The following is a 14,821-nucleotide window of genomic DNA, read 5'->3' as shown; positions in this document are numbered from 1 at the left end:
GGTGAAGTAATTAATCAGACTACTGGTTTGTCTGGTACCAATGTAAGACTATTCTTCAAATACTAGACAGGACAAGCCAGTCTCGCAAACACCTCACCCTCTGAGGAGCCTGTCAGCTACCCAGGGAAATCCCCAGTATATCCATTTCCATTCTTAACCCTGGTGATTAAGACAGCATTGTCTCAGAGTGGATTAGGGTAATCCCTAACCATTCACCATGCACCCCCGGGTATCATCGCTCTCACAAAGGAAATGCCTGCCTGATTGGTGATACCCTCATGGTTCCAACCCAGCCCAGTTTAAGACCCTGACAATTGGGTAACTAAGGCATGAGGCCCCAAACCCCCTCCCCAGATTAAACCCCACAAAAGACACAGCCTGTGGGGTGCTCACCCTCTATTATGCTCTATAACATCACCCACAGAGAAATCCTTTTTTTTGAACAATTTGCTGGTTAAGCATGTTGTGGTTCTAAGGCTACTGACAAGCTTACTTCAAACCCAGCTAGGGACCTGACAACCCCTTTCCTTCCCAGAGGGGTACCACTAATTCTCCATGACTAGTAATACCCTTTTTCCTACCTTAATACTCGACAGCCCCAGACTAAGCCAGCCATTCCTTATGAACAGAGACTGAACACAGTCATACCTCTCTCTATGTATATCTCCAAACTCCATCAACACATGTGCATTTGGATTACTTTTACTTTGGAATTACCATTTGACTTGGGATCATGTAACACTTCATGGAACTGCTTAATACTGAAGTGATAGACAATCCTAAAGCTGAACCTAAAGATGGCAGTGCTTCCTTACAAAGAAGCTCCAATGCCTCCCAAGTGTACCTGCTACACCCCGTACCACTGTGGTAAGTCATCCACCAGACACATTGAACAATGTTGAGAATGTTTCAATCCAGTCTCTTTGGAAGTTGTTAACCTTACAAGCCTGCTTGTAGAAATGCTGGGTTAAAACTGTTGCTCATATATCTATCATCACAGACAAGGTGCATTATAACTGTTCCTCATATATCTAAAGTCAAAGAAATGGTGGGTTAAGCTTTTACGCACATGTACTGTCATAGAAATTCTACATTATAACTGTTAGTTAAAAAAAACAAGGCTAGGTTAAAAACTTTTGTAAACATTTGCTCGTATATTTATAGTCATCCAAATGACATGTTAAAAACTGCGGCTCACATATCTACAGTCCCAGAAACAGTGGATTAAATTTAAAAGGATAGAATGTTATTTAACTTTTATTACATGTACTGAGTCATTTCATACGTCAACAACTTCATACGTCAACAACATGGATAACTGTACAGTTTGGCATTTTTGCCAAATTAGAGCATTTTGTTTTAACACTATCTCATATGAAAATAAAATAAAAAAAATTATTGGTAAAGTGTCAGCCATATCAGTTTTAATGTTACAAATCACATAAAGTTAGCAATTTAACTATGAAGTTCAAAATATAATGGAAATCTCAAAATAACTCCTTATAAGTTCATGTACAGGTTCAAAGCACATGTAGTCATGACTAAAAAATGTTTTGACTATTTTACTGATATCTACTTTTTTCATACTGGTTTTAGCATACAGTGTATTTCACCAGTATGGTTTTCAAAATGAACAGATATGGATAAATACATTCCCCTTAAACATGACATTTTACACACAATCACAACACAGGTAAAATACTTTCAGAGATAGGTTTTAATAAAACCTTGACAGAGATTGTAGTTTGCAAGCTTGGATTTAAAAGATAGTTCATGGTGAAAGTTCATGAAATCTGCCTGGATATATACAGTATGTATATTTCAACATCCCATATCAAGATCTCTTATGACCTGTATAACACCATTGCATGATCACTTTTCTAAACAGATTTTCTAAACAGATCAAAAATACAGTGCATGTGAGTATTTTCTCTCACAAGACATGCTAGATAAATATAAACTCTTGTCAGTATATTTTCCATTTAAATGACAGCATATCCTTTAAGAAAACTAAGACTTAGAAAAAACTGTTTTTCTTTAAAATTAAATTAGCCACATTTTCTGTTTAAATACAAACATGTAAGTCAACACAAGTTAGTCCTAGCAAAGCAATGTTTTTGATTTGTTATCTTGATTAAATGCACCATTTGAGAATGACGTGTGACTGAATGAATGTGATGCCAGCATATTTTCTATTCAAATGAGAGCATATAAGTATGAGAGCATAAGACAACAAAGCCCTACTAAACCAAAACCTTGTGAATCCTTGTACAAACTCGCTCAATTGGGGAAACATATATAAGTTTTGTTAAGAACAGTGAAAACAAATCCTTGAATGCATATATGTATTTGTGTAACAAAAAAGAAAGTTTGTGAACAGTGCTCAGGAAGTGACATCAGCCTGTTAGCAGAGAGTGACTTCTACTCAGTCAGGTGACAAAGTAAGTGTTACAGGTGTTCAGCTATCACACCTGCCTCAGTTCCCTCTCAGTGACATGCTAATGGGGAGACAAGAGGATGAACCCTCAGTGATCAATGTGACATTTAGATGACAGGTACCTGACAGGTAGCAGAGGTGTGATAGCCATAGTGTTCACGCTCTCACTGAGTAATCTGTCTGCTGACTTTATAAATATGGACTCTGACTCAGATCACTGGTCATTTCAACCTGATATCTCCATCAGAAAACATCTGGCCTATACTGGGAATTTTCCCAAAACATTACCCTGTAGAAGTTTTTACATTTGTTCCCTTGTTTGACATTCACGTTCCAAAATGTATTTCAGGTAGGTACCTACAAACTGTGTGAACACAAATTAGTTGTGCTATCTGTTTTTCTATACTCATGGTAAATCACCTAGAATTTCATGATAATTTTCACCAACACATCACCCTGCTGCACAAAGTTGGTGAAAAATCATCTGAAATTTTATCAATTAACACTAAATCACATCCCTTCACAGAATTTTTTATGAGCTAATAATCCTTCTGTACTAAAGTTCGTATCTCAGGATTTTATATGGTATTTTTATTTACTTCATGTTACAACCACTCATATTCTATTATCTTTTGTTGCAGACTGGCTGGAATGCAGCATGGCAGAACGAACTTCCCCAGATCTATCTGATGGAATGATGCCAGATGAAATGCTGACTGAATTACAAACAGAAATGGTAAGAATATCAACATAATCTGCTTACTGACAACACATAATAATTCAGCATGTTTCTAAAGCCTGCCAATGCTAAACAAACATAGCTTTAAAGGACAGTGTAAGAAAACGTGTAAATTTGCATGGAACAAAACAAATGGTTAAGAATGGCTTCTCTTTCAATGTTGTAACTGCTTACTTTGTGGCTTACTGATAAAAATTACCTTCAATGAAACTAATGTTTCCAAAATTGCTCCTGTTTAAATGTTGTAACTGTCTGCCGTGTTACATGAAGCCTTTACTATCTTTTCCTTGCCAACAGGACAGTATTAAGATTGAACAACAGGCACTAAAGGACGAGATTGCGAAGATTAAGTCTGAGTTTTATAATCTCATCCACTCCTGCGCCTTTGATGACACCAACCTATCATTTAACACCAGCATTGACTCCCCGCAGCCTGTGTGCTCTCCACAGAAATCTGCCACAAGAATGGCCACCCCAGGCAAGGACTCCAGTCCCAAGAAGACTCCAGCAAAGGGAGGCTGTAGCTACGGTGACAAACTGATACAGATGATGCTAGAGATGCCCAGCAGCTACCTGGATGACTCTGAGTTGTCAGAGTCTCTGTCCCCAAAGAGTCAGGGTGGTGGAGAAACCAGCGGCCCTAAGGGCATACAGTCATCAGAAACTGAGCCTACACAGGCAAATATTCCTCAGAGACCCATGTATGGGAAAGATGTGAATTCCAACCCGGATCGTCTGAAAACCTTCAGTATCAATGAAAATCAGGCAGATATCACCTCAGACTTGAGCTACTACCCTGACAGAGACAATAAGACATTTGTGGATTCTATACGGTTCAACCCAGACTCGGTGCTCAACAGCACATCAATATGCGAAGCGGATGTATCAAAGGCTGTGATAAATTGCACCCGCGCTCAGTCGTATTCCTCACTGAACTGTGTGCCAGGATTTGTGAACCCTGCCTCTGTGCTAAACTGTACACCGGCAGCTGTGAACCCTTCCTTTGTTAGTAACACATCTGCTATGGTGAACACGGCTTCAATCATTGTCAATCCTGCATCTGTGCTAGACTGCTACCCCCCTCAAGTTACTCAGTCATCTCTGGACTCCACGCAGGCAGAGGGATCATCCTCAAGCTTCAACTACGTGAACTGTACATCTGATGGTATGAACCCTTTGTCTGGTATCAGGCATGTTGTAGGTGAGGCCCAGCCTCCATTATGTGGGAACAGCTCAGTGGAGAGCAACCCTTCATCTCAATTTAGAGACAATCCAAGAGGCCTGCAAACTTCATCCTGTGTTCAGTGTACAGCATCTGAAGCAGACCCTTCTATCTGTGTCAACTGTTCAGCACAAATTCATCCTTCATCATGCTTCACAGATACAGCGGATGAACCGCATTCCTCAGCATTTGCGAACTATATCTCTGATAAATGTGATCCTCCTTCATCACACTGCACCAATGCCTCAGGAAAAATGCAGCACACATCATGTCAGAACTGTTCATCAGCAGCAGCAATCCCTTCAGTTCATCACCAAAGTGCTCCCACTGACCTCAGCCGTTCAGTTTACCTCCAGTCTACCTCATTCAGATCCTGCCTACCTTCTATGATTAGTTACAGATCTGACCTAGAGGACCCATCCTGCCACAGTTCATCTGGATCAGATCTGGCTCAACCTCTGGCCGAGTCCACAGAAGCGTCCTCGAATCCTCTTTCAACAGAAGATGGTCAACACGGCAAACTGACCAGAAACTCTTTACAAAAGCTGGATGTTACTCCTGCTATGATGGCGTCGAGCTACAATCCCATGGTGCTTCATTCAACTCCGGCTGTGTACACAGGAAAACACAGCCACTTGATGCCAGCCAACTTCCTCAATCCCACGTGCAGCGCCATTGTTGACTATTCTGTGTCCTCTTCTGAGTCTGACCAGAGCGACACAAGCTCAAAACACCTAGGAAAGAGAACCAGTCCCAGACATCACAGATCCTCCAACGGGAACACTTCAGACCTCCAAGTGTGCCCAGACCGCCAGCAAGAGATGATGTCCCGTATGAAATACTATTCTGATTTCACCATTGACAGACAGCGGAAGATCAACAAGATGAGAAAAAAGCAGGACGTCACGCTTTGTCAGGACCCTGGCTCCTCTTCCCAAGATGATGTCCCAAACAACACACTTTGTCGCTTTGTGGAAGGTGCTGAGGAACGGTCCCACCAGGTGTGTCTCATAGGACCCCCTTACAGCAGCCGGTCTGGTTCCATTGGAAGCAGTTCCTCAGGAGGAAGTAGTACCCTGCAGAAGACAGCTGTGTCCCAGAGCAAGTACTCCAATTCTCCGTCACCACAGCACTGCCAGTCCACCGGCCGTGTGCTGAAGTCTACGGAGAACACTCGACACTTTCCTTCAGTCTCTCACTCAAATGGGAGACATCACAGTGGAGCGAGCAGTACGACATCAGGTAACTCCACGTCACCATCCAGTAGTGTGTATGCGTGGAGCCTTCAGAGTTCCTCACATGACAACCGAACTGAGACCTCCAGTCATAGGCATCACAAGAGCAGCCGACATGGAGAGAGGAAAAGAGGCGACAAACGCCCAAGGAAGAGGTCTTCCCACCACAGAGACATTTACAGGGAAGACAAACACATCCACTGTAGAGATCACGATGTTCACACCATGCTGGGGCAACCATGCAATCAAGTTGTGAAATACCTTCCCATCCAACAGTTCTATCCGAAAGACCTAATTCTCAGCAATGACAGTCTTTACGATGATGGCTACAAATCTCAGACACTGCCAAGGTCTTCCACGAAGAAATCCTTGAATCCATGCAGCAGTAATTCATCCCTCGAGGCCAAGAGAAACTCTGTTCCTGACATTTGTGCTTTGAAGTCGCCCCCAAACAGTGCCCTGATCTCTTCGGGGAGTGATTCCTTATCGTCGAAGTACCCACCTGGGCGAATGGGTTGTATTGGGATGTCCACGACCAGCGGGAGCCAAGACAGCCCTGGGACAGACTCTTCCGCAGCATTATCTAAAGGTGCACCCAGTTCCAGCCTTGAGAACAATGAGAACACAGCCCTGACAGACTCTATTCTGACAGACAGTCCCAAAAGTGTTAGTAGCAGTGGGATATTTGCACCGTGCAACTCTCCTGATGCCACTGTTGGGTCACGGATTAGTTGCTCAACCATTGCAGACTCCCAGTGCTCAGATCTAAGAGGTATTTCTGCAATACAACCGAACTCCACAGGTATTCATGGTTTATCAGTTATAACATCAGCCTCGGATATCTCAGAATTCAAGGTGCCCAGAGGTCCTGCCCCAAAAAAGTCTTCGCGCAGGAAGGGAAATCGTTGCAGCACCCCAGATGTGAGGACCTCAACTCCCAAACCCAATTCTTACCCCAACTCTGTCCAGAGTGATCAAATCTCGAGACGAAAGCTTTTCTCTTCCTCTTCATCAACCCATTCCAGCCATGGATCGAGTTCCAGGCTACTGGACAAGAAAAGTGTCATCAAAAAGTTCAGGCGCTTCAGTGAGAACTTTTACAAGACGAAGTCAGGAAAAATCCAAATAGAAACTCTTGCCAATCTTTAAACAAAAGTGCAATATGTTGAAGAATGCTCAATGTATACCCTTGTCTTCACATCTCAAAACCATGAAGATGAAACACCTTTACAGATGTTTGAATGTTTGATTGATGTTTTGACACTTATCAATCAAATGCCATTATCTGACTGCTTAAATGTGTTTTCCTTATTTACTTTCATATACCAAAGAAATAATTTATTTGTTATACTACTGTAAATAGAAGCTTTATGATTTAACTGTCAGTGCTAGACATTTGTCGTTTAAACCTTAAATAAAACCAAATAATTTCATCTCATATTTGACTTCATTTATTTTCTTAATGTCTGATGCACACAAGGCTCAATGCTCAATCATGTACAAAGAGCTGGAGAAAGCCTTCCAAACAACAGTGGAAGAAAGTCAGCTGCCGCACATTGGTTATTGTGAACCACTTTCTAGAACCCATTCTTCTTTTGTCTTACAGAAATTTCATGCTCATATAAGGTTATTTGGCTTATACACAGTATGTTTATAGGTGAACTTATTTATTTAATCAATTGGCATCTTATGCTCTAGTCAAGAATATTTCACTTTCATGACATGCTGCCAACATCATGGTGAGAGGAACTCTGGCAGACTGCTGCCAGATCTTCCTCCATATGACCATAGAAGAAGCCAGCATAGGCTGAACTTGAACTCGCAGAAACCGCACTGATGACGTACAGGTATGAGCATGATTACAGATCTTTTTTACAACATGGGACTTTGGAATTCAGAATAGCAAAACCATCCCTAAGCACCGTAACGTGTATACCAGTCATCAACAATACTGGACATTCCAGGGCAATAATAACAAGACTAATGCCCTAAACAATGTCTAACACAAACCACCCAAGAATTAAGAAATTAAAAGAATCCTGTACAGAGAAGTCATCCAGAGTTTCCAAAGAGGCAAAAAAGAGCAAAACAAAAAGAAGCAAGGAATGTTTTAAGCTGTGCAATTGTACAGCAATACTTTTTACACAGAAACTGTACTCCTTGATCATAGCAAACTTTGGGCAGGTTTATGCATTTTAGAATCCACTGGTTAAATTGGCAAATAAAACATTCCACTACAACCCTATAAAGTCAAGAGCACTAATGATATCCATACAGTTTTCGATAAATAAAGTGTGTTGGCAGGGGAGATAACTTTGTCAGTATTATTTCCTAATCTCCTTCAGCTAATGTCTGCTTTCTTCTCAGGACTCGTCAGATTTATCCTGCATGAGACAAAATACTCCGCTTTTCATTGGACAACAACGCTCACATGGGGTACAGATACATCCTCCAATCCAGCAGGTGATGTCAAATGTGTCTGCTAAGTAGGTTATCTCCCTTCATGGTGTTGTTAATACAATGGTCACATCGCTGAAGCGACTGACACCTATAGGCCAACATTGGTATTCTGCACTGAACTGTTGGGTCTTTGCACAACAAATTCATTAACTGGTTTCTCATAAATATGAGGATTATTGACACCATATATTTGCGTATCCTATCACTAAGTAACCATGTAACTAATATTATCCGTGCTATGCACTGTGTTTATCTCAGAGATGTCTCTTTTCAATTCCCTGGATTTTAACCACAACTTACCACTAACAAAAATAGCTGATTTAGAAAAAAAAGTCTACGATTCAACTATCAATGCAGAATTGACCTTGACATAAACTCTGAATTCAAGTGTGCAAACTCTTTGGTCAAGGGCCTCACAGCCTCAGCATCCCAGGGCTTTATCCATCTGATCTAGCGATAAAATAATAAATATTTATCTATTCGTCTGCTTGGTGTTTCATGCCGTACTCAAGAATATTTCATTTATCTGATGGTAGCCAGAATTGTGACTGGAGGAAACTGGAGAAAATCCCTGACCATCCACATAGTTACTGACAGACCTTCCCACTTCATACAGCCTACCATGATTTGAAGGTTTCTCCATTATCCTTCAACAGATACTTACCGGCATAATAAACTGCTTATATTTCTCATAGATTTTTTCCCGCTTCTCCGGATTATTGGGGTACAGGGATTTGTTGGCTAAAGTCAAGATCATTTCTCTTTTCAGATCCATCCCCAGTTTAGAGTTGAGTTCTATTTCTGAGGTCTACAAAATAAAGGTCTCATCGTCAGTAAAGGTAGCAAATGATGCTGTGTGCCAAAACTAACATCAAAGACTTGACAGATGAGGATATCATGTCAGGAGACCTAGCCGCCTTAATATTTCTGCATCTAAATTTCGTGCAATTTTATAATCTATACATATGTGAATACACCTAGTAACAAGGTACTAATACTTTCACTGACATGGACATCATGAATACAACAAAACCACACAAGCCTTGAGAAAACTTTTCAGGAACTTCTCAAAATTTATTTCTTTATTTGATTGGTGTTTTACGCCGTACTCAAGAATATTTCACTTATACGACAGCGGCCAGCATTATGGTGGGTGGAAACCGCACAGAGCCCGGGGGAAACCCATGACCATCCGCAGGTTGTTGACAGACCTTCCCACTTTCGGCCGGAGAGGAAGCCAGCATCAGCTGGACTTGAACTCACAGCGACCGCATTGGTGAGAGACTCCTGGGCCATTACGCTGTGCTAGCGCGCTAACCAACTGAGCCATGGAGGCCCCAGAACTTTTCATGAGGATGTAAACAAAGCAATGGAAGAAAAATGTATAAAACCTACTTTGCTCCAAATAAATGTTAAATAAGCTTCAGTAATGCTTTGTTTCTTTTATCCCAGTTTAGTTATTTAATTTGAAAGGTTTTGTAAGGCTACATATGTACAAACAAACAACTTACAGCCATTATTATGATGTGTATGCCACATTTGTTGAAGACAAAAGAACTTGTTCGACTTGGCACACAATAGCCCTTGAGCACTTGTTGTCCACAAGGTTACACAAATAATGACAGCAGGGGAACCAGTTTTAGTTTATGATACCTAATTTGTTCAAAGTATGTCTTCAAGGATTATCCCTACAAAATAAACAGTCAACCAAAATCTAGCTTTGGTAAATTGTATCTGAAATATATCTATCACCTTTAAAATGTAGTTGTCAAAGCCATAGCAGTCATCAATCTGGTCCAGAGTTCTGAATGTAACTGTGATTATCATCCATCTATCCAGGACTTCGCTGTACAGAGGACGTCTTGTTAGGCAAGGAAGCCATAACCTGGGAATCCTGTAACACACAAAACATTGACCTGTGAAGTCCATACTTCCTGGTCAAATGCTGCATAAAGGTGTTGATGGCCATTCGCTATTCACCATCAACAAAAAAGAAACATGTAAACTATATACTGACTTAGATTCACTGAAGGAGTCGAGGCATCACCAGGTAAATCATTGAAGGAGTCGAGGCATCATCAAGCAAATCATTGAAGGAGTCAAGGCATCACCAGGTAAATCACTGAAGGAGTTGAGGAATCACCAGGTAAATCATTGAAGGAGTTGAGGCATCACAAGGTAAATCATTGAAGGAGTTGAGGCATCACCAGGCAAATCATTGAAGGAGTCGAGACATCACCAGGTAAATCATTGAAGGAGTCGAGGCATCACCAGGTAAATGTAATGTGAGTCACAAGCTTTCAACACTCTTGTGGAGACACTTGGAGTCGAAAGTCTGTGAAACCTTTTACATTTACGTGGAGATTTCTTCACTACCAATCAATTTTGCTCGAATGGTATAACCATACAAGTCATTTGAAATAAATCCTGTCAGGTTTGTATTTGGCCTGTCACATACGCCAATTAAATACCCCAAATCACCCCATGTGAATGCTACCAAGCCTTGCATGTGACACACAATATATATATATATATATCATAAGTACACAAAAGTCAAGTGCTGCATAAACATTCACATGCAGCCTTTATTCTAAGTAATGCCTCACACTGTATTTCATGGAAAAGCCTGCTAACATGTGTACCTCTTTAAATACAATTCCTGCAGTGCACTAACTTCATGTACCTGTAGTATCAAACATGGAGAGAAATGATGTATATATGTATATTTTGGGTTTTGTCATTGAGTCATTAGATTTGTGTACATATGCTGTGTCTTCTTGAGTCCACATCGCTAGAGTGCAGCCCCACTGAAGTATCATGTTGAAGACACCAAACATGACAACCCACCCAGTCACACTATACTGACACCGAGCCAACCAGTCCTGTTTCCTAGCTCTAACCTCTCAATACTAAGTGACTAGCAAGGTAGCAACAAGTACCATTTTTCAAGGTTTTGGTATGACCGAACCCAGGTTTGATCCCGGTCTCCTGACTCAAGACTGAACGATGTGACCATTACGCCACCGAAGTGGTCTGGAGAGAAATGAATGAATGACTATGGTTTAACGCCACATTTGCAATATTTCAGCCATATTGTGGTGAAGTGTGAAATGCATACCTAAGTTTATTTTTCTTCTTGCGAATGAGACCTTGCACAAGCCCTTCTCCTCCCCACAAACCCTGGTTAGCTTCTTCTGGATAGATTGGGGGAATAGGGTCATCTATAATTCTCAACCTACAAAACAAGAAATACAGTCAAGAAAACGGAGAGGTCAAAAAATAAATGCCACTTTTAAAGCAGAGAAAAAACCCTGAATGACCTAAAATTTTGCCCACCAAAGTGCATTTTTAGAGACAAATACACAAGGTAGTGGGGGATGGACCGGTTACTTGTCAATGTAGGTACTCAGAAATAAAGCCGTCCAGCCATGTTTAGCCAGGGAGTGTCTTTATTTATTTCAAGAAATGCTACTTTGATCAAATTTGTATTGGAGAGATATGTCAAATAAAAGGAACGTCTGGCTAAATCTATGCTTTACATACAAACCTTTCCCCTGTCTTTGGGTTGATTTTGTATTTTCCAGGTGCAGGCTTCCAATGGATTGGTAGGGGTGGGGCATTGTCAAACTCCATGCAACGCTTCACATAATGAGCAGGTAATAACTCCCTCCACTTGTTGGTTATGTTATACTTGTAAGCCATGTCTTACGGCCACACACAAACTTCTGTAAAACTGTTTCTACTCCATATACCTGGTCAATACGTGAACAAAACAAAAAACAAATGAACAATCTTTTCACTTTAATAAGCCATAAGGAATGAACATGAGGCATTACTGTTTCAAGTGGACATAACCTATGACAGTTGTGCAGACTTGTTAAAGGCAAATAAAGATTGATTCTGGAGCTGAAACTTTCAAGTTGGATATCATCATACTTTCTACATGAACTTCAAAACACTTTTCTAAGATCAATGGCACTTTAAAAATCAGGCAAAATAAGTAGCAAAATTAAATCAAAAACCCAGTAATTAATAGTCTGCCTTAAACAAGTTTTATTCATTTCTACCTTAATTATTTGTTTGGTGATACAGAGGGTTAGTCTAATGACTGGGGTAAAATTAACTTGCATGTAAATTGCACCGAGTTTTGGGTAATACATTGGAGATCAGAATCAAGCCTGTCTTGTTATGAGAGGATTTTCAACTGAAATATTCACCCTTATCCCTACACAATCACCCCTGGATGTCACAGCAAACTGTGACTATTACAGACTGAATGGCACATAAAATTAATAAATAGATAAAATGCTTTCCAACCTGGCAGTATCAACTTTGATGGGCTACAGTGTATCCTTAAAAAATTAAAGAGACATTGATGATACTACTTTAGTTTACATTGCATACCACTACCAGTAATGCCAGGTTTGGAATACATATCCCTGACCAAATTAAGGGAATCTGGTCATGTCTGAGCAAGTTGTAATGATTTGAAAGAGAAAAATATGAAAATTTAAAAAAAAAAATGGGTCACTTGAGGCAGTGCATGGTGAGGCAGGTAAATTTCACAGTTTTAAAACAAACCTCAGTGTTCATAATGATCCTGCAATCTTCATGATAAAGAGTTTGATGGCGATATATCTCGAGAAGCACAATTCTAGCCCTACAACATCGTTACGCTTTAACCTGGTGGTACTGTAGGCAAAATCACACTGAAGCACTTGGAGCGCTCAATCAACTTATGCTCTGAATGTTCCTACATGTATTCTTAGTAAAATCCACATATTGTTTGGTTGTTGTTACCTTGTTAGAAAGAAAACTGAAGATAAACATCAAAATCCCCACCCCTGACCCCTCACTTTTTAAGTCGGCACATCTACCCTAGGAAAATGTCGACCAAATTTTACGTCTGGAACAGATGTTTCAAATACACGACACAACTCACTGTACCGCATTTCTCTGCTCATCATGATTTTCTAAAGATTTCCAATCGCACCAGGGCATATGACAGTCTTATAAGGCAGCAATTAACAGTAGAGAGTTGATGTGTGTTGTTGGTGGGTAGGGGGGAGGGGGCAGTATGTATGGGAGAAGTAGAATTGGAGGTTTTCTGAGAGTAGATATACCATAAATGACACGAGTTTACACAAAAATTTCTGGTCATAAAGATTAGCCAATTTGAGTTGCCGGAGAAGTTGACAAGGGAGAGTGATCAGCCCCCAGCTGTGCAGTAATCCCCAGTGAGGAGCTTGCTGCTGGCACTCCCCAGGCATGGCACAGGGAGAAGGGTGATTGTACACCCACTAGTCCATCTAGCCTCTCATTAAAATGCTGTATGTTGCACATAACAAGCCACTGTTTTCAAGGTTGGTTGAAGCGACTGTTGAAAACAGAGATTTTTTTTTTTGACCAGTGAAATAACTTGCGGAAAATGATCTAAAACTTCCCCGTCGGTTACTTCAGCACAGGCTGCGGTTGCTAATCTGCACTGTACGGGGATCAACAATACGGTACTTGACAGTGAGGCTTAAAGATTTTCCGACCAGTCACACCTTTGATTTTACTCATGGATTAAAGTAAATAAAGTATCAAGCAATAGTTGCAACCAACCTGTTTATTCCAAACATGTCCATGCTCAACAGGCTACTAGACGTATTAATTCTCGTGTCGACCAGCTAAATTTGCGGGTTACACTTACTGGCCTCAATTAAATGAGCGAGTGCTTAATTGTTCAGGTTACGTGGAGGTCGCCCGATGTTAAGCATTATCCGGGAAACGGTGTTGTCCATCCACAGCCCCGTAAATAAATTTAACAAATCAGCATACAAAGGTATTTCAGATACACCACATGTTCTAACCTCGTTCTTGCACTGTTGTGACAGACGACCATTGTTGTGCCATGCACAGGACTCAGAACCCACAGTCACGTGCGCGTAAATGTCTACAGGTAACTGACAGCTTACCGATTTCAACATTAACCAATTAGATGCATTTATTCTCATTGAGATGTGCGGTCGAGCTGAGAGGTAAGAGCCAAAGTTGACACCAGTTTTGGACCGCAGCCATCGTTATATAGGACTTGTCGGACATGGCGTGAATCTGTGTATGGTTTAGCATTGGTTGCCCCTGTGCCTACGATACTCCGCCAGCCCAGTACAAAGAGAGCAGCTGAAGTAGTCAACTGGGGTAGGCTAGACTAAAAAGGCTAGCCCTAGAATTTTACTACACCACGAGTAACATCAGTTAGAGCCCAGATATCGTAAAGCGAAATTGGTAACAGACAGCATGTCAAGGATTCAAATATCAAGGAACTATAAATCCCCGGCATCCATTACTGCCATGAAGCAACTCAGCGGATTATTTCTGGCGATGCAAAGCAGAAAATGTACACTCAAACCACAAATCACAAATACTTACACACGTTTTCCGCGTCGTCTGCAAACCGGAAATCATCAAATGCGCCTGCGTATACCTAATTGTTGTCACGCGATGACCTCAAGTGACCTCCCATTGGTTGCATAGCAATGTGATGCTCCATCACGAGAGCTTCATCTCTGGAGTTGATTGTTCCACTGATGTGGACCGATCGTCATTTTAAAAGTGGCTAAAATTAGTGTCAAATATGCCCGAGAGACGTAGAAATCCGTCTGATAATCTGAACATCAAGCGCGTGGTATTTGCAAAAGCCCGAGTATTTGAAAGACTTACCGGTTCCAGGCCAAGATGGGAAG

At 41.0% G+C, this 14,821-nt stretch overlaps 1 protein-coding gene across 1 annotated transcript in view; it reads right to left on the bottom strand.

The window, feature by feature from the left end:
- LOC135472266 (large ribosomal subunit protein bL28m-like) overlaps nucleotides 1-11,839 on the bottom strand; it is a 38,875-nt gene extending 27,036 nt beyond the window's left edge. Inside the window, exons 1-4 of the mRNA XM_064751682.1 lie at nucleotides 11,641-11,839; nucleotides 11,212-11,328; nucleotides 9,846-9,987; nucleotides 8,758-8,901 (exon numbers count right to left, since the gene is read on the bottom strand). Coding sequence (XP_064607752.1) covers nucleotides 8,758-8,901; nucleotides 9,846-9,987; nucleotides 11,212-11,328; nucleotides 11,641-11,795 — 558 coding nt within the window. The 5' untranslated portion in view covers nucleotides 11,796-11,839. The remainder of the gene's footprint in view (nucleotides 1-8,757; nucleotides 8,902-9,845; nucleotides 9,988-11,211; nucleotides 11,329-11,640) is intronic.
- Nucleotides 11,840-14,821: the final 2,982 nt, after the last annotated feature.

The sequence above is a fragment of the Liolophura sinensis genome, chromosome 8 (genome assembly GCF_032854445.1).
Source record: "Liolophura sinensis isolate JHLJ2023 chromosome 8, CUHK_Ljap_v2, whole genome shotgun sequence".
Classification (NCBI taxonomy): Eukaryota; Metazoa; Mollusca; class Polyplacophora; order Chitonida; family Chitonidae; genus Liolophura; species Liolophura sinensis.
Note: the sequence above shows the minus strand (reverse complement) of the source record. Positions and strands in the feature narration are given on the sequence as shown.